General features: G+C 45.6%; 2 protein-coding genes and 2 long non-coding RNA genes across 12 annotated transcripts in view; 2 read left to right on the forward strand and 2 right to left on the reverse strand.

Moving 5' to 3' along the window:
• BCAT2 (branched chain amino acid transaminase 2) overlaps positions 1-5692 on the reverse strand; it is a 23366-nt gene extending 17674 nt beyond the window's left edge. For 2 of the 3 annotated variants that reach the window (XR_014557274.1, XM_083707964.1), the window contains exon 1: positions 5573-5692. Coding sequence is in view for 1 of the 3 variants with exons in the window: in XM_083707964.1 (XP_083564090.1) it covers positions 5573-5611 (39 nt within the window). In the remaining 2 variants the exon portion in view is untranslated. Of the gene's footprint in view, positions 1-2722; positions 2767-5572 lie in introns of those variants that run through there. The other variant, XM_083707965.1, reaches the window with a different exon arrangement.
• Positions 1-22202, forward strand: part of LOC310829487 — a 122937-nt gene that overhangs the window by 4170 nt on the left and 96565 nt on the right. For 2 of the 3 annotated variants that reach the window (XR_014557280.1, XR_014557281.1), the window contains exons 2-3: positions 2789-2862; positions 4055-9839. This is a non-coding gene — a long non-coding RNA (uncharacterized lncRNA). Of the gene's footprint in view, positions 1-2788; positions 2863-4054; positions 9840-22202 lie in introns of those variants that run through there. The other variant, XR_014557282.1, reaches the window with a different exon arrangement.
• Positions 8384-22124, reverse strand: HSD17B14 (hydroxysteroid 17-beta dehydrogenase 14). Of its 5 annotated transcripts, none has more exons than XM_083707989.1 (9): positions 21983-22124; positions 18717-18761; positions 17738-17838; positions 16936-17002; positions 15930-16021; positions 14713-14817; positions 13894-13961; positions 12300-12396; positions 8384-10538 (listed from the first exon to the last, which is right to left on the reverse strand). In XM_083707989.1, the coding sequence occupies exons 1-9, from the start codon at positions 22107-22109 to the stop codon at positions 10374-10376; spliced, it is 867 nt and encodes a 288-aa protein (XP_083564115.1). In that variant the 5' UTR covers positions 22110-22124; the 3' UTR covers positions 8384-10373. The 5 variants fall into 5 exon arrangements, with proteins under 5 accessions (XP_083564115.1, XP_083564117.1, XP_083564116.1 ...); XM_083707991.1 differs by having other exon boundaries at positions 21912-22084; XM_083707990.1 differs by having other exon boundaries at positions 21970-22074.
• LOC310829495 lies at positions 10545-12099 on the forward strand. Its single transcript, XR_014557290.1, has 2 exons — positions 10545-11115; positions 11501-12099. It is a non-coding gene; the product is annotated as an uncharacterized lncRNA (long non-coding RNA).

Consider the following 22202-nt stretch of genomic DNA (forward strand, 5'->3'; position numbering starts at 1 on the left):
GCAACAGGATATGGTCTCCAATTATTCAGAACATATCCATCCTAGCTAGTGGCCATTGCTGGCCTTAGTTCTTGTTGCTGGCATCTGTCTATCTCAAGAGACAGTCCAAAGGGAAGCAGAGCAATACATTTGGCACCAGCTTGGCTGCAGGAGTTGCCAGAAGGAGGCCTACAAGGTGCAGAGGTTTAGGATGAGAGCTTTCCTCCTCCTAAATGGGCTACCTTCCCAGGTGGACAAGCCCTCACTTCCCCCTACAGCACATGCAGAAATCACCTTCTTGACCGCTGGGCTCACTATTGGTTTTGTTGAACTTGTCTAATGCTCTTTTTAAGCCATCTTAGTGGGCGGCCATTGCTACCTCTCATGGAAGCCCATTCCATTGTTTAACTATGCCCTTGTGTGAAGGACTTCTTTCCTTTGTGTGCCCCAATTCTTCCAGCATTCAACTTCCACAAGCATTACAATCCTGTGTGGGTAGCTTGTGGGCCCAGGAAACTTGAGCTGAAACTCTACCTCAGCCACAGAGACACATCACTGGCTCTTGGCCTCAGTTTGACATCTGTAAAATGGTCTCCCAGCCCGTTTATAATGCTCTGCACCAGTTCCCTTAACCACAGTATCTGCTTTGCTTTCAGCTTCCGGCCTCCTTAACACCCCTTTCCTTGCTTCCCTTTGCTTTACGTGACAAGAGGAGGCAGGCCCTGAATAAATTAAGGCAAAACAGGGGATTCAGTTGATATGCCAGCTAAATGTACAAAATCAGCTGAGGGGAAAGAGAAGGGCCGCTGGGAGAAATCAGATACCCCAGGACGCACTGCTGAAGGCCTCAAGAGCCACGTGGCAGAGAGCAAACTAGCTTGACAGCAGACATGAAATTCTAGCCTCCGAGCATTAAATCAACCTCTAATTAAGGGGATTAGGAGGCAAATGAGGGATTGTGAGAGATTAATAACAACCACAAGAGGGAGCGTTTTAATGCTCTCCTGTGAAATAGAGAAGCCAGCATCGGTCCGCAGAAGAAATAGCCACAAAACTGAACAAGAAGGGCAGGTTGCTCAAAGCCATTGCAGTACAGTGGTACCTCGGGTTACAGACGCTTCAGGTTACAGACGCTTCAGGTTACAGACTCCGCTAACCCAGAAATAGTGCTTCAGGTTAAGAACTTTGCTTCAGGATGAGAACAGAAATCGTGCGGCGGCAGCGGGAGGCCCCATTAGCTAAAGTGGTACCTCAGGTTAAGAACAGTTTCAGGTTGAGAACGGACTTCCGGAACGAATTAAGTTATTAACCCGAGGTACCACTGTATTTCAAGTGGAGGCTCTTTCTGCAGTGGGTCTCTGCTCTGCCAGTCCCGATTCCCTATACCACTTGGCCCAAGTTATTCCAGAGGAGAAAGGGAGACAATGCACCAGGGGTAGCTGGTGGGGTGGTGCCCTCCAGCTGCTGCTGGACTCCAACTCCCATAAACTCTGTGGGCAATGCTGGTTGGAAATTAGGGGGATTGTAGCGCAACATCTGGAGGGAACCACATTGGCTATCTCAACACTACACCAACGTTCCTGAACCAGCATCTTTGTCTCAGACCTTCCCTGGCCCACTGACATTGGACAGATGCCCTCACTACATTGTTTGATATATGCGTGCTGAAAAGCAAGCCTACCCAGACATATAACCTGGTTACTTATATTTGTTTTAAAAGTTTTGTCTTTGTTTTATAATTATGATATATTTGGGTTGTTGTTTTTAATGGTGGATTTTGATTCAGGTTGTATCTACTATTTATCTGTATGCTGCTTGGAGGCTTTTGATCAAGTGGATTATATTTTTGGTGCAGTGCCAGGTGGCTTTTTCTGCAGGCCCTGTCACAAATCACTGAACAATCTAATTTAAAAACAGCCACCTTAAACACACACAAGGCAGCAGCAGGTGGTATTCTGATACTACCGCTTCCAAGCTTTTCCATCATGGAGATTGACATCACATGTGGATATGAGATCTATTATGAGAATCATCAGCGCAGTGTAGTGATTAGAGTGTTGGACAAAGACTGGGGAGGCCTGTTTTCAAACCCCCAATTTGGCCATGGAAGTCATTAGGTAGCTTTGGACTAGTGATTGTATCTCATCCTGATCTAAAACCTCGCTGGGCTGTTGTAAGAACAAAATGGGGAGGACCTTAAACAGACAGTGACTGGACCTGTGGAAATAGAAATATCACATGCACATAAGAAAAATCCTCCTATGAAAGGTCCATCTGCACCAATATCTTGTTCTCAAAGTGGCCAACTAGATGCCCATGGGAAGCCCACAAGCAAGACCTGAGAGCAAGAGCACTCCCTGTGATTCTCAGCAGCTAGTATTCAGAGGCAGTGAAAGCAGAACATAGGCATGATGGCTAGTAGCTATGATAGCCTTATTCCCCATTGTAGTTAACCTCCCACCGAACCACAGCCACTTTACCTTCTGGTAGCCAGGGCACATCTAAGCAGGAATGTTTTCTCACCAACTAATCATTCCCCACTCATTCCTAGCTAAATGTTCTGCAGAACTCAGCTACTGGGATTGGAATAAAGAATACCAATGAAGCAAACATATGGAACTGAGGATATATAAACTAAATAAAATGTGATTTAATGTGCAGTTGCTTCCTTTAATCCAGGGAAATATGGGACCTGTTTTTGTTTTATAAATTATATATATATATATCATATATGTTTGCACACCTTTGTCTCTCTCTATAATTTTCCTTCAGGTTTCTCTCATCTCTCCTCTTTTTCTTCTTCTCTTAGGGAAGCATAAACAAAACAAAACAAGAAAACGGTGGCAGTGGTTCCCCACCCATCAGGCCTATGATCTAAAGCAGGTATGGGCAGATAATCTACTGGCGCAATCTACTTTGCTGTTGTTTTTACTTGGACCCTGAGGTGCACCAACCAAGTGCAAAATGGTGGCTCAGGGAGGCGAAACCACCTACCTCCTGCAATCCATGAGCCTTACATTAGGATTATCTACATAGACAAATACAAATCTCAGTTATTACAGATCAGGGGTTCTAAAGCTCCAGTTTAAGGGAGGAAAGCCTTGTTGTTCTTACTATACAGCTGGAAGTTAGGAGTCCTTGCTGATCTACTGCAATCAGCCAATGGTGCTACTACAACATCCAGGTCTTCAAAGCTAGCATTAGCAACCTGGCAGAGCCGTGTTTACCCGGGGTGCGGGGCACCCGGGCTCCGAATTCTGGGGGGCGCCAGGCGCTGAAGCTGCCTAAGCTCTTAACTATCTACCTGTTATGAAATAATGATTTTGATCAAGCTAGAAAAACAAAATACATGCCCGTATTTTTCTGTGTATAAGACAACCCCTATTTTGGGGAACTCGGTTTTAAGGAAATGGGGGGAGATGGCTCCATGTATAAAATGACTCACACTGTTTAGCATAATTTTTTAAGAGAAAAACCTAGCCTTATACACGGAAAAGTACGGTATGTACCTGGGTATCAGCAAAATGTATACCTACTGTTTCACTAAAGGACTTTTGACTTTGTGTGCTCATTTACCAAAGACGTGCTGTGCAAGCGGTGGCACTTGTCATTCACAACGGTGGTGCTTGTCAAACTTGGGGCGCTGGGAGGATCTTTGCACCTACATCCACTCATCTCTGCTCAGAGCAGTGTCATGAAAGCCAAGAAGCCCCCCTCACCCGCTGACAGGAGGAGGGTCTCAGCAGGGAACATCTTTTCCAGGGCTGCTGCAACCTGCAGCCAGCAATGCCAATCTCTTGGGTTTCCTTTGCATTGAATTTAGTTTTCCTGGGTGCAGAATACACACACCCCTCTGTTAATGAGTGAGAAACAACTGAGTTGGATCTCAAAATAACCAGAAAGGACACTTCCCTGCTCTTGGCATGACAGCAGGGGACTGAAGAGAGAAACTCAGCAGTAGTGGCGACCATAATTCTTGGCCTTTGCAGAATTTTCAGTGCCTTGGCAACTGTTCCTCTTTTCATTGCCGACAAGCAATATAACACTTTGAAATTGCTCTCTCTCTCTCCTCCAGTAGAAACCCAATCCAGGCCTCCGAACACAATCAGCTCTATTTATCAGGAAGTTGCAGCTCTCTCTCAAGATGCATGTCAGAAAGTCAGGGGTGGAGCGGTAGAAAAAAGAAGCGGAAGAGAGAACACAGTGTTCCAGGTAAGTGAGAATATCATGCCAACTTAAATAAAGAAAGCAGGAGGTATGCTGCCATGGGACTGTGGCTGCAAAGGGAGGGGCAGCCCCTAGATTTGTATAACAGGTCAGGACAAGAATAATGACAAAATGGGATTGCTCCAGGTGTTTATATTTCCAGGCAGAGTTTACAAGGAACGGATAGAGAATCCACAATTTCCTCCTAACCAACATGAACTTTCATAACCCCACTGCCAAACCCACGTGTTTTAGTGTCTATGAAGTTAGCATCAGAAACACATTCGCATCAGAAATGCATAAACTGAATGTTAGCAGTTGTTTTTAAAGTCCACAGGGTTTTATCTGTGTAGTGAACACTTAAATTGCTCCTTATTCCGTTTAAGCATATTGCCATTCTTAAAAATCACAGGGAAGTTACAGCTGCTGAGGAACATAACACTCCAATCACTGAAACAGGATAAAGTTGTTCTTGGAAAAAATCTACCCTAAGCCTGGAGGAATTTTGCGCGGGATAAGCTGCATGGGTCAAATCGATGCCATTTCAAGCAAGACCGGGGGGAGCAGCCATAATCATAGACTTAAAAATCAAAATTCTTCCTATTGTACAAAGCACCCCTTGTGTCAAAAATTGTAAAAAAAAAAAAGAAAGAGTATGAGAACAGTACCTTAGGTGTGGAAAAGTACAGCTCTGGGTGCCCTAAGGAATTTCTCGTGAGGAATTAAAGGAAATATAGCAGAGGAGAGTCTTATTTTTAGGACAAAAAGATTTAGCCATCTTTTTAGGACTAAAAGATGTCAAGGGGCGGTGAGAAGTGTGTTTTGTAACAACTTGGCAGTGATGTGCCTTTGGGAAATATCAAATTGGAAATTTATTTGAAGGAGAGAAGCCAGCTGGAGCGGGGCTATCCAGTTCAGTAAATTTCCTCTGTTGGAGAAGAGATATGGGGCTTGAGGGAGGGGAAAATAGGTAACGTGTTACTACTGATCCCAATCTTTTCAGGCTGAAAAACAGTCACTGGAAGAGCCAGGTAGTGAGTGTCCAGGCGAATATCGGGGTTGGGGGTGCCTCCTTGGAAAGAAGGACTGGGGAAGAAGCAAGCTAATACCCATCTGGAAGGAAATGGGTAATAAGTGAGTATCTGTTTAGGAACTGGGCAAGGGATTTAGAGAAGAGATTGGATAAAAGAAGACGAGGGTGTTTTTTGGATGTTTTTAACGTGGCAGCTACGTTCCCGCCCGGAGCTATTTAAGGACAGAACTGAGCCCACCACCGTGACCCCCATACCGGAAGTGCAGCCCCCTTCCCTTTTATTTGGGGATGGGCTGCGGGAAAAGGCCGCCGGGTCTCCTTCCCTCTTGGCCCCCCTCCCCTTCCCCAACTTACCCGCCCCAAAGAGCGCGGGACTCCCGCCGTCGCTGCCATGCTGTTGGTGGTGCTTCTGTCTAATGAGGCCGGGCGGGGCCTGCTGGAGCCGGGGCAGAAAGGTTCCGCCCCTCGCCCGCCTCCAGCTCCACCTCTATTTGCCTACTTTCCATGCGGCTCTCCATGACAAAAAGGCTCGAGCTGAAAAGAGGGCGCAGCTCAGGACGCCTTTGTTTTCAATGTCAAATTTTGAAGGATGAGTGCGCCCGCTAAGTATGTACAAAGGGCTTTGCTTCCCTTCCCCCGGTCGACTTCATTTAAACGTCGAGTTAAAATGCGAAGGCTCTACAACCCTAATAAGGAATTACATCGAGATTATATTCAGTACTGCGACGTATTCAGCACATTCTTACTTATGTATGATTAAAAAACAACAAGCAAGTTGAGCAAAACAGAAACATTTACAGAAACGGCTACATTTAGGGTAGGTGATAAAGGCAAGATCAGAAGCACTGATGATGCAAGAAGAATGAAGGGTGTCTGTTAGGAAAGGATTTCTGGAAATGTATACATGTATTTTAGACACACAAACACATCTTCGTTTTTCTTGGCACAAATACCCTCTACAAAGTGGGGGGGTGTTGCAGCCAATCATACTCGCTTTCCCTACACACGCCCACTCACCCATCCAATAGCAAAGCTGGCAGTTTCACATACACCCTTCAAGGAGCACATGTGTCAGCTTTGCATCTGACTATGCACAGAGCAAGCAAACAGCAGCACAGGGGCATGGTCAACAGCAGGGAGGGATTCAAGAATGTGCACAAACACCCACGTCATCTGGCTTGGGTGTTATTTATTTTAAATGTTATAACCCTCTCATAAACTTAGAACAGGGAACAGTAAATGGGAGGGCATAACACATCAAGTGTTCAGTTAAAAATCGGTTTAGACTAGAAAGCCACAACAGAAGGAAACTGAAAAGCATGACTTCTTGCTGGACTGACCACAGCTGTGGAAAGGCACCTTTAGTAAAAATATGTCTAGGTATCCAAGAGTTGCAATGCACAAGGCAGCACAGGAGCCGCTGTGTGAATCAGTGTCTAAAGTGTTAATCTGGGTCCCGAGTTGTGGTTGCTAAAATCATGAGCTAAGAGATGGAAAGCCCCTGTTTTTTGTCTTCACAGCACAGCTGTGAACTCTCTGACTGGCCATTGGCAAGGCACTACTGAGCTTCAGTCTCTCCTCTCACTCATTTTGTAAGAAAAAGGGGACAAAATAATTATAATCCTACCCTACCACAAACGTTGGTTATACTTACAAAGATCACTAGGATCATGTATGCAAAGGCTTTAGGCACTTACAAAAACTCATTTAAATCCTAAATGTTATTGATGTTCTCCCTGTGTAGCCATGTCCTTGAGCAAATGACAGCAAGATCTCCCAGCCTTACTGGTTAAAATAGTAAAAATTAACTACCTCACAGGGCTCTTAGGAGGATGAACAAGAGGAGGTCTTAAGCACTTGAAGACAATGAATTTTTTTTCAAGTGATAACCATATATTTTATTTATTTTTGTTCATTTATTGTAAAAATGGGAGGGGAGACAATAAACACATTTTTTAAAAAAAATCTGAATGGTGTAGAAAGTGTTTATGTGCTTGCCTAAAGCGGAAAGAGCGCATCCTGGACTCATGAGATTTGGAAATGAAGAGGAGTAATCATCCAGATGGGAAAACCTAAAACAAAACCGTTCACTTACCCACCAACTCTTGCAACATCTGTATTGTTATTCTGCCAGCTTTTGAAGATGCACTTTTTTTACATAAGAATTCCTTTGATTGCTTGACCTGTCTCCTGTATTGTTTAGCTGTTTTAATTTCACATTTTAATCATGGAGGTTTATATTTTAATAGGGTTGTTTTATGGTCCCTTTTTAAATATACTGTATTTTAAGGCCCCATCTGCACCGCACATTTAAAGCAATATCATACCATTTTAAACAGTCATAGCTTTTCCCCAAATAATTTTGGGGGCTGAAGTTTGTTGTTTGGTGCTAGGAGTTGTTAGGAGCCCCCTCTTCCTCTCCCACAGCTACCATTCTTAGTTCCATGGAACAAGGGGTGACTTTAAAGCACTCTGGGAATAATAGTTCTGGAAGGGAAATTGGTGTGTCCTAACAACCTTCAGCTCCCTTAACAAACTACTCTTCCCAGGATTCTTTGGGGGAAGCCATGACTGTTTAAAGTGGCATGATACTGCTTGAAATGCTGACGTTATATAATTAGTTTTAAATCTTTTGGTTTAAGCATTAAGCAGTAGAAAATTTATAAATTTGACACACACATATAATGATGACAACGACAACATTGTCAGAGGGAGTGACCACAACCAACCCACCCATAGGAGACAGAGGGACTGAGGTTTTATGAAGAGGGTTGCTATATTTTCAGGGCAGTACTGTTGTTCATGTTGGCAGCCAGAAACTCAACATGTGAAGTTGCCTTCCCCATCTGCACTTCTCATGCAGCACTGGATGTTCTTGGGGGCACTGGGGGGGGGCATGGAGTGGCAACCAGAAATTCTAGCATGTACCTAGTCAATGAAGAGCTAATGCTCTGTTTCTCCAGGACATTAGTTAATTGGCTTGAAAGAAGCAATTAAGGGAGCCCTGGAGTAATTGATTTTGCTGCATAGACTGCTCATTACTGCAGAAGATGCTGGCTGTTCACGGAGCTACCTCTCTCCCCCCCCCCCCCCCCGGCAACAGAGCAGAGACACAGCTGCCTCTGGGGTGGGAACAGCTGTTAAAACAGGAACTGTGCCCAGGTCTCCTTGTGAACTCTTTATTCTGTTTATGCAGACATCCTTTTCCAAGGCAGCATTCACGGCCAGCCTCAGTTGTAGCAAAGATATGCCAGAGATCCTTTTCAAAGGGTTAAACACAACCACTTCTGATAACACAATGGCCCTGTTTAGATAGCATATATACTGCCCATCATGGAGATCTGGCTGTATATGTGTGTTAAAAAGGAGGGTACTCCTACAATTAATAGGCGGTGTTTTTTTTATCTCATGGCCATGAGCACATTCAGTGGCTGATTTCTGCAAATCAAGCTATTCTTAAAGGAACAGGTGCAACTCAGGGCATTCCACCCCCAGCCCACCTCACCCCCTGATCAGCTGGACATGCTGGAAGTTCTCTTTGCAAACAGATAAAAGCAATCTACCCACATGCCATTTGAACAGAGTTAGAGGAACAGAACAGAAGCCTGGGTAAGGTGCAAAAGTGGGAACAAGGCTGCAGAATCTAGTCTCTGACCAGGAGGCCCAACTCCTTTGGGTGGGTTCTCCGACTCGAATCATTTTAAAGCACTGTGGACACAAGGACTGGCTGATTTCACAGGATAGTTGTGAGGATAAAAGCTGGAGGGGACAAGCCCCATAAGCTCCTCGATTTCTTGGAGAAATCAGGCGGGGTGGTGCTTTTTTTTAGATGATAATCTTTGTTGGCCAACAGCATTGAAGCCCAATGAGGCGTTGCATTTTTAAGGCAGTCTTTTCCAACGTATTTATTTAACAAGCAGATTCAGGATAAGAATTTCCATGGTCACTGATCAAAAGGCAAATGTTAAATATAACAAAATCTTCACCACCACATGTTCAGCTTCAAGGTCCAGCTGACCTTGAGCATATTTGCATGACAAACAGGCCCATGGTGTTCTCTAGGAACTCCTTGGGGCTAAGCTGTAGAACCTGTTTTCAGTATTAAGGCCTAGAACACGTAAAGCAATATTAAGGACCAGGTTACCACCCACCGTTCTTCTGACTACGTTCCTATGCCTTTAGATCCATGGCAAACAGGGTTATTCACTGGTCCAGTGGGCCAGATCCTTTTCTCCCCTAGCCTTCAAAGGACCAAATTTGATAGGTAGGTTGGGGGGCACCTGTCAACTGCCTGATGTCACAATTACATGACGTGATGATTCCTCAGGGCTTCGAAGCACTGCTTATCTTCAGGCTCAAGATAGGCAGTGACTTCAAACCTGTTTTCTACAAGGACTGGCTGTGTGAATCTGGATCTCACAGCCGATCCAGCGATGCCTCTGCCTGCCCCCCAACTGACATCACAAATGGGGTCAGGTTTGGGACAGGTGGGTTTAGTTTGGGGAAAACAGCGTTGCAGGCCATAATTGGGTTGTGGGCCAGAGGTCCCCTTTCTCCTGCTCTACATGGGAACATAAAAGTACAGTGGTACCTCAGGTTAAGTACTTAATTCGTTCTGGAGGTCCGTTCTTAACCTGAAGCACCACTTTAGCTAATGGGGCCTCCTGCTGCCACCACGCCGCCGGAGCACGATTTCTGTTCTCATCCTGAGGTAAAGTTCTTAACCCGAGGTTCTATTTCTGGGTTAGCGGAGTCTGTAACCTGAAGCGTATGTAACCTGAAGCATATGTAACCCGAGGTACCACTGTACTGGAAAAGCTTGAGCTGTTGCCTTTCTGCTTGCTAAACAATTGTCAGAGACAGGCGTGGAAACCTGCTATGTGTGTGTGTGTGTGTGTGTGTGTGTGTGTGTGTGTGTGGAGAAGAATCCCCTTCATCCCTGGGGCATATCTGGATTTGTTAAGTCTTTAAAAGTGCCACAGGGCTCTTACTGTTTTGGCTAAGACAGATAAAAACGTAGTCGCTATCCTGCGGACATTCTGTCTTTTTGAAAGGATGGCTTGAGTAAAATCGACACTGGAGCTGCAGCTGTTCTGATCAGCCCACCTTATCAACTAACCACTGAAGACATTCGTGCTTTCCTCACGGACTCCAACTAGTCTTCCAAGCTGGGATTCAGCTCTCTGTGGCTCTTCTGTGCGTATCCAAGTTCAGCTCCACCACTAAGCACCAGGTTGATGCCAGTGCAGAAGGTGGCCTCAGAAGCGAGGTACAGAGCAGCTGCAGCACACTCCGCTGGGGTCCCCATTCGTCCCAAAAGCTGAAAATACAGTTGAGAGGGAAATCAGCACTTTGCACCTTATATTATGACTGTGCACAGCCCATTCCTCCTACCTGGTGCTTTTACTTCATGCTCTTAGCGTTCAGTTAAAAGAAGACACAACTTTCTAGCCCCTGAGACTCAGTTAAAAAAACACCAAAACAAGTTTCTAGTCCATAAAGCTATAAGATCTCAAAAGTTAAAAGGTCAGGCTGAGAAGTTGTTTAGTGAGACGTCAAGTGCTTTGCATGACACTTTGGCTTTTCCCATACTAAACAGAAAAATCGGCAGGTACGCCAGGGGTGGGAGGTCTTCAGCCTGCCCCATATTGCTGAACTACAACTCCCATGAGCCCCAGCAAGCATGGCCAAAGGCTGGGGATGATGGGAATGGTAGTTTAGCAACACCTGGAGGGCCACAGGTTCCTGACACCTGATCTAGGCAGAAATAGCTCATATCTGCAAATGTCATTAATTTGCACACTATGGGGAGGTTGCAGGATCAGGGCTTCCTCAGTGCAGAGGTCTGGCTATATTCCCCAACCCCCTAGTGTTGGCTATGTGATAGGAATTTTGAGGTCTTAAAGGTAAAGGTACCCCTGCCCGTATGGGCCAGTCTTGCCAGACTCTGGGGTTGTGCGCCCATCTCACTTAAGAGGCCAGGGGCCAGCGCTGTCCGGAGACACTTCCGGGTCACGTGGCCAGCGTGACATCGCTGCTCTGGTGAGCCAGAGCCGCACACGGAAACGCCGTTTACCTTCCCGCTGGTAAGCGGTCCCTATTTATCTACTTGCACCCGGAGGTGCTTTCGAACTGCTAGGTTGGCAGGCGCTGGGACCGAGCAGCGGGAGCGCACCCCGCCGCAGGGATTCGAACCGCCGACCTTTCGATCGGCAAGTCCTAGGTGCTGAGGCTTTAACCCACAGCGCCACCTGCGTCCCCCATAGGTCTTAGACCTATGAGGTCTTAGATATATGTTAAATGTTCATAAGTGTACCAACCAAGCACATACATAGATCAGCACAGGAAGACTGACCTGGAACTATTTTGATTCCCAAACTGTCCCAAACTGATCAAATGTTTTCTCTGCAAGGGCAAAGGAAAATGGAAAAGCCTCCCCATTGTCTTTTCCTTCACAAATCCTGTCTTAAGGGTATGTCTGTGTTTGAATAGGTCGTGAGCCTGTGACATGGCCCAGGAACTAAGTATTTATCATTACAAAAGACTGGCCAGGCTACCCCAGCAATCCAATCAAATAACCTGCCAGACAGGAGATAAACAAGAACAGGAGAAAAACAACATTCAAATTTCTGTTTAGACTGCCTTTTCTGTGATGCAGGTGTAATGTATCTGAGGGGTGGTCTTAGGTTACACCCCTTCTGTGATGTATGTATGATGTTTCTGGGGATGGTCTCGATCTATAGGGTGGCAATTTCAAAAGTCTTTATAAGCCCTTGCATGCCATTTTTCTGGGTTCCTCTTCCTCTCCTGCGGGTGAGGGGAGCACCCTGTTGCAACAGATCAATAAAGATCAAGCTTACTAGCTGCTTTGCTTCTCAGTATTCTCTGGTTGGCCTCTGTTACTCTCTCCTACCAATAGGGAACCTATGTAAGGACTCTATATGGGCTCTTGGATACCCCATAAAGGAAAAGGGCAATTTTTGTTTACAACAGCTACACAGCCCCGCCCCCCGCCTGTGTATGTAGGATGGAACCTTTTCTCTCTAGCTACACCAAGCCTGTTTCCCCACAATGCACTTGCCTGAGCATCTATGCCTTCCTGGATCGCTGCTTCCGGGTCAGCTGTCTGGCTTGCTAGCTTCTCCCACATAGGAGTCCAGATATTGCCAGGTGAGATGCTGGAATTCAAATAGTTGAGGGTTTCTTTTTTTAAAAAAAGAGGGAGGTGGAGAGGTAGAAAGCAAGGAAAATAAAGCAGATCCATTTCAAAATTAGTGAGGAAAGATGTCCCCTCTTTGTTATTTCCAGAAGTAGAGACTCCCATATCGACTTTAAATTTGATTCACAGAGAGCCAGTGGTTAGAGTATCAAATTAGGACCTGGAAGACCAGGGCATAGCTGTCAAGTGTCCCTTATTTGAAGGGAAAGTCCCTTATTGCAGTGCCATGTCCCGCTGCTGTCCCTTATTGAAGGATGTCCCTTAAATGTCCCTTAAATGATGTCCCTTAAATTTCAAAGGAAGCAGCTCCTCTCCCTCCCTCCCTGCCGGCCAGGGAGGAGGAAGGCTTCAACTGTGTTGCTTGGCTGTGTTGCTCACCCAATAAGAAGTCTAAGAACGACTGGGGGGTGGAGCTTGCATGCCTTGTGTGTGGCTAGTTAATGCAAGCTAAGGGGTTTTTTGAATGCTGGACGCCATTTTGTTGCACATGCTGCTGCAAACTTTGCAGTGCAAAGCCAGGCCAGGAAGCTATCTTAAGTTGAGGCTGCATAGGCCTTGTGGTGCATGTGATTCAGATTATAGTCAGTTGAACCTCTGGTTACAAAGTTGGTTGGACAGTGTTCTCGAAGCTACCCAGCATGAGTTTGACCAGACTGCAGGAGGACAGGAAGACTGGAGTGCCTGGAACAGGTGAGGCTGCAGGTCCCTTATTTTGGCTGCTGGTCCCTTATTTTCAAGGCTGCTGGTCCCTTATTTTCAAATCTGTAAGTTGACAGCTATGGACCAGGGTTCAAATCCCCACGCAGCTGGGTGACCTTGGGCCAGTCGCCAGTTCTCAACCTAACCTACCTCACAGGGTTGTTGTGAGAATAAAATGGGGAGGGGGGAACCACATACACCACCTTGAGCTCCTTGGAAGACAAAGGTGGTATACAAGGTAATTTATAATTATAATTCACAGTGAAAATCTTATGCTTGGTTGCTAATGTCCTGCCAATAAATAAGTTGTGCTCCAGCTACATCCATTCCTGGAGACTGCAGATATGGCCAGGGTAACACCTGCCTTCGTTAAATCATGTCTAGATTTCAATCATGTCTAGCATCCCTCTACACGCTGGGTTGGCATCTTCACTGAGCCAGCCACCGTTATCCACTATTTCCTGGTCAAGCCACCTGCCAGTTCAGATGTGAAGTTAGGATCTGTTTTGCCCAATGTGTGCATCACATTGCACTTGCTAACACTGAACCGCATTTGCCATTTGCCCATTCACCAAGTCCAGAGGGATCCTTTCAGAACTTTGTGTGCAAAATCCTTTCGGAGGTCCTCTACGCTTCCCATACTTTTGATTGAAAAGGTGTCCAAACAAACACCCTGCACACATGGAAGGAGGAAAGCTGATCTTCCTGGAAGGCCTCGTGCACAACAGAGCTTCACAGCCAGCTGCCACTACAGTACCTGTTGACTCGGACACCATATTTGCTCTCGTCGATGGCCATAGCTTTCGTCATGGCAGTAACAGCACCCTGCAAAGTCAGAGGCATTAATAGGGAGGGTTACCAACGGACCAGAGGGGAGGAGGAAATGACACAGCCTCTGACAGCATCTTGCTGTACAGAAAACAATCTGAAGCTTTTCTTGGCATGTAAATTGACAACGTCCCTCACGTTCCTCTGGCAAATGGCATGAAAGAAGGAGTCGATAATTAAAAGTTGGCAACCCAAATAACAGGTCAATGTTTTCTTACCGCTTTGCTCTCATCTTTGGTGACTTTTTTATTTTAATGATGTTGCAAATAAGTAATCCCCCTGATTTACATCAACCACAAGAGGCTAATCCAAAACTGAATAGGTTGAAGGACAGAAGAGTCCTTAGTTAAATTATGGAGTTCTGTTTTTTAAAAAAATCAAAAAAACTGCACTGGTCATTTGTGTTACAGGGAGGTTTAAGCCTGGTGTAATAAAGCTAGTCAATTTGTTTTGGCCATAGTAAGCAAACACACACACAGAGAGGTTTAGACAGAATTGCCAACTGACCAGGGTGGGGAAAGCTGACTTGCTCCTGTGTCGTTAAACAGCAGCTAGATATGTGGAAATCAGAAAGTGGATTTTCAATGGCATAAAGAAAGGCACTATCGTTTGGGATTATCCCTTGTCATTAAGAGCACAGAAGCAGATGCTTGTAAACAAAAGTTGATGGCCCAATCTTTACAACGAGAAGGGGAGGGTGGGAAGGATGGGCGCCTGAATCCAAGTTCTAGGTGTTGCTCTGGATTACCTTGGTTGCAACATACGGCACCGCATACTTCTGTCCAATGAGCCCAACAAGGCTGGCGATGTTGATGATGTTCCCTTTCGTTTTGCGGAGGTGAGGCAGGGCAGCCTGCTCGCAAGAGGAAAGATCCCGACAGGTGAAGCTGCCTTGAATGGAGCCAGACCATTGATCCATCTAGCACAGTGTTGTCTACTCCAGAAGTGGCTTAGCTGGACCCACCCTTAACCCAAACATGCATTTAGGAACCCACTTCCGAACTGTTCTCATTGTGTGTTTGTTTGCTGGTAAGTGCTGCTGTTGCAACCCACTTTAGATCATCTTAGATCCCCACGTTGTAGAGTCCATGACCCACCAGTTGAAGATTAATGGTCTTGACTCCAGGAGTAACCAATGTGACCTCCAGATTTTCTGGACTCAGCCCCAGCAAGCATGGCCAACAGGCAGGGATGATGGGAGTTGTAGTCCATCACATCTGGAGGACACGCTTGGTCTACTATGACTGAAGGACTTTCCTAGGAGGCCTACCCAATATTACCAGACAGAGGGCCTTCTCGGTAGTGGCGCCCGCCCTGTAGAACACCCTCCCATCAGATGTCAAGGAAATAAGCAACTATCTTACTTTTAGAAGACATATGAAGGCCGTCCTATTTAGGGAAGTTTTCAATGTTTGAAGTTTTATTCTGTTTTCAGTCCTCTGTTGGGAGCCGCCCAGAGTGGCTGGGGAAACCCAGCCAGATGGGCAGGGTATAAATAATAAATTATTATTATATTATTATTATTACTTTAACAGGAGAGGCCAGGGATTAAACCTGGTTTCTTTGAGAGTGGTTTAACAATCAACCCTTCTTTCCAGGGAGCTCTGGGAACTGTAGGAGGGGAATATGAGTCTCCTAACGGCTCTCAGCACCTGTAACAATTTACAGTTCCCATAATTCTTTGGGGGAAGCCATGACTGTGGCATCACAGGGCTTTAAATGTATGGTGGAGAAGTGTCCCCAGTTGGTTCCATGTGTCCCTGCCTTCTACCTCTACCAGTCCTAAGGAGCTAGAGAAGCAGGGATATAAAAAGACAAGATTTCGTGCAAGGGGGAAAGAGACCCCCCCCCAAAAAAATATCTGCAATTTCAGAATATTCAGTACAGATAATTCTCAGCCAGATAGACCAATGGCCTGGCTTGGTATAAAGGCAGTATCCCAAGTACAAAATTGGAATCGCTCACCTTAGCGGCTAAGAAGCAGCTCACCACATTGAGGTCCATGAGGCTGCGGAACTCCTGTGCAGACACGTCGTCTATGGTTTGGTCAGGAGGATCTGTTTGCAAGAAGACTCAACATTCATTGTCGTTCCTAAACCATCTTAGAAGGGATGTAAATATTACAGATCCAACATCAGATATGAAAATGAGAGTTGGGTGTCCCTCCCCCCCCAATGAAAAGTATCCTAATTAGTTTTACTTCCTTTTCCAATAAAGGCTTAGATTTTGCTCCTTGACATAAAAGGTACAACACCTGCAAGGATAGTCATGGGTCAGAGCGTGATCCCAGAAAAGAAAGAGCAGCTAGGAGTCAAAAAGTTCCCATAGGCTTAACCCTCCTCATTCCTTTCCAAGAGCAGCCTTAAGCAAGCCACTTCCTCTCTCTCTCTCTCTCTCTCTCTCTCTCTCTCTCTCTCTCTCTCAACCTCAGTCCTCCATCTGCAAAATGGGGATAATAGTAAGCCTTGGAGCTGATGGAATAACTCATATGAAGTGCTTAGAATGCCCTACACCAGGGAAGGGCCATGCATTCACTCAGTGGTAATCTGTTGGAGGCCAGAGCCTGTTAAAAGCTGGGCCACCACCCTCTTTTTCCCTGTAACTCCTCTATCCTCTCTTTCTGCTATCCTGTTGCCAGGGGTCTGAATGCATTGTTTGCAGAGAGCTTTGCCCCCCCCCCCTTCCCATGTCTCCCTGCCTCCTCCATCTCAACAGGCTTCCACCAAATTTAATGAAAACAGCCCACAAGTTCTCCTCCCCTGTCCTAAACTGTCAAAGAAACACAGACATTCACAGTGATTGGTTTTCTCTTTGGTTTTGTAAACAGACAACCACAAAGCTGTCTTTCCTCCGAGGTTCCTAGTCCTCATGGCCGTTTTGTTGTCGTTGATTAATCAAAGAAGGCCCCACCTCCCAGGAGACAACCATCCCGATTCTTCCCACGCCCCCCCAAATTTTGGAAACAACTCACGGCTTCCAGCATTGTTCACCAGGCAGTCAAGCTGTCCGTAAAGTTCTATGGTCACAGAAACCAAAGTCTGCAAGGAGGGGCATGAATATAATTGCCGTGGGAAAGAGAACCAAAAAATCTCTACAATTTTAGGACATTCAGCTACTTGAAGGAGAGTGAGGAGCTATGCCACTATCACCTAAAAATATCATAGCTGTGTAGAGTAATATCTATAGATAATGAAAACACATAGATGTTTAAAATCAGAGATCATCAACGAATGGTTATGGAAAATATGTTCTTAGTTGCTTGCATAAGCCTGGTGGAATAGACAAGTTTTCAGCAGGTATTTAAAGGCTGAAACAGAAGGTGCTTTATATTAAATTAGTTTATTTGGCAATTGCTTCTCTAACTATTGGAAATGTGTTTGCTCTATTCAGCAGTCACGTTCGGGTGACTTCTGCCTTTCATTTTTATCACGTTTGTTACTATAAGGGTGCACTTTTAAACACAGTGTAGCATGCATTAGTGTAGTATTTATTTAAGACATGTATCAACATTGGCTTTAATGTTACATCGCTTTGGGTCACTTTGGTGAGGAAAGCACTTAGCAAATAACAGGGAAATTATTCTGGATCTGTGGGAAAAGGTCAGACACAGATAGCAAGAGGAATGCCCCCAAAGGCAGAAAATTTAAATAACAGAGAGCTGGAATTTGGGGTAGGGCTTTCGCAACCTGTTCAGCAAAGGAAAAGTTGGTCTTGGAGGTGCCTGAGAAACTCCCCCAATTTAATACTCCACTTCCTCCACAGTTTCAGCTTACCTTAATGTCTGTTTCACGTAGGACATCGCAGACCTCAAAGTGACCTTCCCCAGGCCCTGCAGAATCATTCAGCTCCTTTTCAATAACTTTCCCCCTTTCCCCTGCAGGAAAATATAAAGCTCCGTCACAACTAGCAGAGTTACTGTGGCCTTCTGAGGAGCAGAAGAGGAAGGAAGGACACACAGAGAACAAAGTTATCCCCAGCCAGTGGACTCACGAAGCCACTTCTAACTGCCACGGCTTCTCCCAAAGCATCCTGAGAAACATTATTTGTTATGGGTGCCAAGAGTTGTTAGGAGATGCCCCCCCCCCATTCCCCTCCCAGAGCTACAATTCCCAGAGCTCCCTGTGAAGAGGGACTGACTGTCAAACCACTATGGAAACTATAGTTCTGTGATGGGACTCCCAGTGGCTGATGTTGCATCTGGCCCAGTCTGGAACAAGAGCCAAGAAAGGCTGCCCTAGTGACATGACCCAGGTTTAAATCCTCGCACAAAAAGACCACTGCACAAGTTGCTAGTTCTCAGGACCAAACGCACACCTTTTTCCTAAATGAAGAAAATCTCCAGGAGGAAAGAAAGAGAGTGGGGCTGTATATTGTCACTTGAAGTGCAGTGTGTATGTTTGCTTTTGCAGCAAGTACTCAGGTACTTAGGTTGTCCCATTTTTCCTGGCAGAGCTCTTTATACAATTTGACACCTACTTGACAGACAGAAATTCAAAGGTACAGCTTCATCACTGCATCTTTTGTAAGCCTGCACCTGTAGAATATCCACCACTGCCACAAAACTGGACTGTTTTTCCAGCCATGCTTTTCTTTCTCAACTTTCTTGGGACATTTTGCTGCCCTCTGCTGTCTTAACCTTGCATATCTCCTTTGCATCAGCCAAACTGATTTGGATATACACATATTGGGAGTGAGAGACCGAGGGGGCCCTTTAACAATGGGTGGAGGTAATGAAAGATCTCCAGGCCTCACCTTCAGATCCTGGGGCACAGAAGACTACTTTGGCTCCATGGCGAACTGGGAAAGAAAGTTAGGGGAAGAAATGAATGCAAGATAAAATATCCCAGAGGCCCAATTCTCAGACATGCACGCAACTCACTTGCTCAGGAGCATAGAAATCATCCCAGAGTCAACTTTGGTTCATTGTCTACAGCAGAGGTTCTCAAACATTTTTTCTCTGAGCCAGACTTACAGAATAAAAATTTGTTCATGCCACACCAATTTTTTAATTGATACGAAATACATTGAAAAACAAAAAGAAACAACTCCTAGCAGTGCATGATTTATAACATAGAATAAAATACTTTAGGGCATGGGGCATCCAGAAAGTATAAATTCAGCTGCAAAAAAAAATGACTCATCCCCAAAATAGAATTATAAACAAGCCTCTTTGATATGTATCTTAAGTATGTATAATACAAGCCTAATGAGAGGCATGAGCTTGCTTTTGCCAGGTAATCTTCTCATTTATATCAGGTCTAATTTGAGACAAATAATTACTATCATCTCCTCATCAACACAAATAAATATTTCTCTTTTCTGATCTTTCAAATTTGTCAGAGTTGAAAATCCCTGTCACAACAATATGTTGTGGAGAACTGTAGAAGTGTAGCCAATGCTCTGGAATAATAATAATATTTTGATACTATACTATGCTATACAGTTGTACCTTGGTTTTCGAACAGCTTAGTTCACAAACAACTTGGAATTCTAACGCCACAAACCCGGAAGTAGGTGTTCAAATTTGCGAACTTTGCCTCAGGAGCCAAACGTCAAGTGCGGCTTCTGGAGCTTCGGATTGGCTGCAGGAAGGTCCTGCAGCCAATCGGAAGCTGCGCCTTAGTTTCCAAACATTTCTGAAGTTGAACGGACTTCCGGAACGCATTCTGTTTGAAAGCCAAGGTACAACTGTATTACACTATACTGAAATGATTAAATGTTTCTTTGTCCTTGCATCTTCCTGCCACACTTGCCATTCTCCCCTGCCACACCCTTTGAGAACCACTGACCTACACCAGCTGACAGACAGGGGTCTTTCCAAGCCTGAGCTGGGAAGACAGAAATTGAACCCAGGACCTTCCACACGCATCACAAACGCCTTCAAGTACTGCACAACTGCTGACTGGCAGCGAAACATATGAACCTATTTGGAACTCAGATTCCTGTCTTTCTGCATCCTGTCAGAGACTCCCTGCCTTTAGTGACAAGCAGATATTCAACGTATGCCTATCCCCCAAAAAGGGATGCAAAACAGGGTCAGTTGCATGCCTACCTGTCACAAACTCTTAATTTAATTACTCCTTTTGTTCCACGTTTGCATTCCACACTTACTTCCCCTCCAGCAAAAGCCTACCAACGAAAGATATAATTTCAGGCATCTGATGAAAGAGACTGTAGTCCATGTTGATGCCATGATGAACCTTCTAGTCTTTCAGGTGCCACGAGATTCATGTTTTCATGTCAGCAAAACCAGCTTTTCTTATGCTTCCTAGGCAATCAGAGCCAGATGCTCCTTTTGCGGCTGCTCAACCTGTCTTAGACTTCAGATTAAGGCCTTACCATCCAACCCCCTAGGCTCTGGCCATTAACAGTGGCAACTTACAGGTGGAAAATCACCAAGTAAAGGCACATATGTACAGAAATCCTGCCAGAAAAAGATGTCCACCTTGTTCTTTGAAATATGCGTATTTTGTCAGCCCAACATGTGAGAGGGCAAAATTAGGAGGAGAATTCTCTACCTAAAGCCACAAAGGCAGAACTTTGTGCCTTTAACACAGGGGTGGAGAGGCTCCCATCAGCCCCCACCAGCAATGACCAGGGATAATGGAAACTGTAGTTTTGTGACATCTGGAGGGGCTATAGATTCCTCTTTCCCACTTTAAGAGCTTCACCTCAGAGAGAAAGTCAGCATGCCCTGCATTTCCTGGTAAAGGTAAAGGGACCCCTGACCATTAGGTCCAGTCGTGACCAACTCTGGAGTTGTGACGCTCATCTCGCTTTATTGGCCAAGGGAGCCAGCTAGCATGACTAAGCCACTTCTGGCGAACCAGAACAGCACACGGAAATTTACCTTCCCGCCGGAGCGGTACCTACTGTATTTTTCGCTCTATAAGACGCACCAGACCACAAGACGCACCAAGTTTTGGGAGGAGGAAAAAAAGAAAAAAAATATTCTGAATCTCAGAAGCCAGAACAGCAAGAGGGATCGCTGCGCAGCGAAAGCAGCAATCCCTCTTGCTGTTCTGGCTTCGGTGGTAGCTGCACAGCCTGCATTCGCTCCATAAGACGCACACACATTTCCCCTTACTTTTTAGGAGGGAAAAAGTGAGTCTTATAGAGCAAAAAATACGGTATTTATCTACTTGCATTTTGACGTGCTTTCGAACTGCTAGGTTGGCAGGAGCAGGGACCGAGCAACAGGAGCTCACCCCGTGCTGGGATTTGAACCACCGACCTTCTGATCAGCAAGTCCTAGGCTCTGTGGTTTAACCCACAGCGCCACCCGTGTCCCTTTTCATTTCCTGGTAGGGAGACTGAAATTGCTTCAACAACACGTTCCCCTTTCCCCCACCTCCCTATTTCTGAAAAAGAAGAGCTCATGTCCGGGCACCAGTTCCTGTTTTCAGTTCAGGGGCTCAGCACTGGCCAATGCAGTAAAAAAAACAACCATATTAAAGAGAAGGGTCAGTCCAGAGTCCTTCTGACTGAGGCATCTTAAAGTCTCATCAAAATGTATTGTGGCATAAGCTGCTGCCTGCTAGAAGCCTTATGGATGCCTCATGACAGCAATAAATCCGATGGTCTTTACAAACACATTGGTCCATCTAGCTCAGTGTTGTCCACACTGACTGGCAGCAGCTCTCCATGGATTCAGGAAGGGGTCTCTCTCCCAGCCTTGGAGATGCTGGGAACTGAAGCTAGGAAATGTTCTTTGCCCTGCCTCAACTATGTCCAAAAACTTTCGGTTTTGCAATAACGCCAACATCGCCTCTGAGCTCGTGCAGAGCACATTCCTATCAGAAGCAATTTTATCCTGCCCGCCTCCGATCTCAACACATACAGATTGGGGAACAAGGTTTCCAGGCCAGACTTCCTGGCATATTTGAGCCGCGGCACTTATTTGTAGAAACTCCTTTGCCCCCCCCCCCCGGTTCCCTCCACCCTCACCAAATTCTCTCACGATGCCTTCGCCAATACCCCGGGTGCCCCCCGTTACTATGACGACCTTGCCCGGGTACCGCAGCCCAGTTGCCATTCCAGATGTTGTCGCGGCTCCTCCAAATCACGAACATCCAGCTGAACTTTGGACGCAGACGCTGCAACATGTGTTTTCGCCCATTGCACATGCTCTGTGTCTCCGGGCATGCTGGGAAATGCAGTCCTTGCTCCTCCGTTTCGTTCTCTTATTCGGTGGAGCCCGATCCTGCACAAGCTTACTCAAACTCCTAAATAAGCGTG

This window comes from Podarcis gaigeae, assembly GCF_964106915.1.
Source record: "Podarcis gaigeae genome assembly, chromosome: 13".
In the NCBI taxonomy this organism is placed as follows: domain Eukaryota; kingdom Metazoa; phylum Chordata; class Lepidosauria; order Squamata; family Lacertidae; genus Podarcis; species Podarcis gaigeae.